The sequence below is a fragment of the Myodes glareolus genome, chromosome X, assembly GCF_982192425.1.
Source record: "Myodes glareolus chromosome X, mMyoGla1.1, whole genome shotgun sequence".
Taxonomy (NCBI): Eukaryota; Metazoa; Chordata; class Mammalia; order Rodentia; family Cricetidae; genus Myodes; species Myodes glareolus.
In genome coordinates this window covers 105,281,615-105,284,142 of record NC_142053.1, presented here as the reverse complement: position 1 = coordinate 105,284,142, position 2,528 = coordinate 105,281,615, and the positions used below count along the sequence as shown (strand labels likewise).

Below are 2,528 nucleotides of genomic sequence, written 5' to 3'. Positions count from 1 at the left end.
TGGATACTCTGCTCTTTGAAGCAGACTAATTAGGGGACAAATGATGGGGAAAGAAGAAATTTTACAAGTGATATATTTGATGAAGCAATTTAATCCAGAACACAAACAACAATTAAAATTCAGTGAAATATATCTTACAATCACTACAAACTAAAGAGGTTAAAAAAAAAACATATACTTAGCCAGTGAAGAATTATGAATGACAACAATGTTCAGTATATCAGCATGTCCAATATTATTGACTACATAAAAAGGCAAATAAAAACCATACTGAGATACCAGTGAAGCAATATTAGAATATTCTCAAATTAAAAGATGTAACTAAACAACATGCTAGGAATGTGTGGAAGAATTAAAATTATTCTAAACTTCTGGTGGGTTTAAAAACCTAGTCTATCAATAGTGGGTATTGTGCTCATATGGTGTAGAATAGAATTGGAGGAACAGGGGCCTGGGCACTCCATCTTGCTCATCATAATAGAATGTAAAGTTTCCTAGCAACCAAGCATCCTCAGGGAAACAATAACTCATTCTGCAGTGGTGGTCTCAGAGCCAGATATACCATGGGGGACCAGAGGCTGCCAGAGAATCGGTCTGATCAGGTACCCAGATACAAGCATGTCTTGAAGCACAAGACGGAGCAAATGGCATTTCCTCCTTTCATTGAGGGCCATCACCGGCTGTTTTCTCAAACAAAGCTCGAGGACTTTACTAGAGACTATGAGTCACGTGAAGAAATACTGTCAGGAACAATCCAGGGTACCTTTTTCCCCAGAATTTCTGATGAAGCACCTAGTAATGTCACTAATAAGAACCAGAGAAAGCTGCCCCAGGATTTGGGACTGATTTATTCAACGTCAGTGGATCAGCAAGGAAGTAGAAGGACCCAATACAAGCTGGATCACTTGTCTCAGATGGAAGATGATGCTGAAGACCACTTCATAAATTTGCTGCAGATTCCAAAATATGACTGTAATCTGAATAAGTGGTCTCACTTAGAAAATCAAAGGAACACAAATAAGAACAGCAAACATGGGAAATACCTTCACAGAAATTTCAACCAGGAAACTTCTGAGAATTTCCAGTCATGTCAAAGAAATTTTCTTCCTGTAAACACATCCAAAAATCAGAATTTACTTGACTCTCTTAATTATAGATACACACAAAGAGGAGGTGATGATATCTATGAATTAAATGACACGCTGGAAAATTTGGATGTGGTGCAACAATTTACCATGGACCATGTTTATCAGCCAACATGTGAGGACTCCTCAGACAAGAATATCTGTCCTCTTCCTTCCAAGTTCAAGTACTTCAGAGGGTTTAGCAAAGAAAAAGACATCAGATTCTCCAAACAGGCAAACATATTTGAGATGAAACTCCAAAAATCACATGATTGTTGTGCATCCACCAAGGAGAAGTTAAAATATGGGTCATCATATCGGAAACCCAAGCAGTTAAAAGCACTACCTATTAAAGAGCCTATAACTGACCACAAGGGCTTCCTTGAGGTTCAAGGTGGAAGCTTTTGCAAACCAGATGTACTTGAAAATCTCTATGGGACAATTGCCTTTAAGGATTTCATTGTACACAAGGGCTATGATATGCCAGTCATACTAAAGAAATTTTTTATGAGGAAAGGATGGAATTACAACTCTGTTAATACTCCTATACCAAGCATATTAAAAAAACATGAACTGACAATGCAAAAACAGGATGATGAAGATGAGGAAGAGAGGGAAGAAAATTAACCAAAATTTTTCCTATTGCTACCTACTTTACTATGACAAGCACTCATTTTGCATTTGAGATGTTTTGGGTGGCCACCCACTAGTACAACAATCATAGCTGTAACATCTAACATTGTAAAACTCAATGAAGTTTTGCTTTGCCATGACCATTATTTTTTGTTATCTTATACAGTGTGAGGTCAATATCAGAATCTATTTTACCCATATTTTTTAATTGACATTGTTATATAAGTCATTTGTAAAATGACCTAAAACCACTAAATAAAAACAACATGACTCTGAATAAAAAGACTCAGTGGTATCATTTGTAACATGGGTGAATCTCAAAATATTTTAATTGTACTCAATGAAAGTAAACTTGCATAGTTCCTTGTAAATTTAAATACTAATGAAATAATTATAGACATATTTTATCAATTAATATTGAATTCTATAGCTAAAATGATGGGAAACTATTTTCCTTTTGTGCACACTACAGACTTTATTCTTCTCAGCCAGTTATTTTCCTCCAATGTTTTTAATGTCAAGTACACTTTAGTGCTTGTACCAGTTTACAATTTGTAGGTAAAGCACATCTTCACAAAGCACGTATTTTAATTTATTCTATTGCATGACTATGCTGATAACATTTAATATTTTCAAGAATAAAGCCCTATATCATAACAGGCCTGCAGATATTCATTACACTCCCCTTTGATGCCTTTTACTACTTTGACTCTTAGGTTCAGAAAATGCTATACTGAACAAATTTACTTGTTTTTCTCTTGCCTTTAGTCT

General features: G+C 35.3%; 1 protein-coding gene across 1 annotated transcript; it reads left to right on the top strand.

Moving 5' to 3' along the window:
- The first annotated feature begins 546 nt into the window (after window positions 1-546).
- On the top strand, window positions 547-2,001 carry LOC125401874 (putative protein FAM47D). Its single transcript, XM_048436354.3, has one exon. The coding sequence runs from the start codon at window positions 564-566 to the stop codon at window positions 1,749-1,751; it is 1,188 nt and encodes a 395-aa protein (XP_048292311.3). The 5' UTR covers window positions 547-563; the 3' UTR covers window positions 1,752-2,001.
- The last annotated feature ends 527 nt before the right edge of the window (window positions 2,002-2,528 follow it).

What these genes read in the sequence shown, in the direction of transcription:
- LOC125401874 (XM_048436354.3), top strand. Translation starts at nt 564, where the DNA reads ATGGGGGACCAGAGGCTGCCAGAGAATCGGTCTGATCAGGTACCCAGA.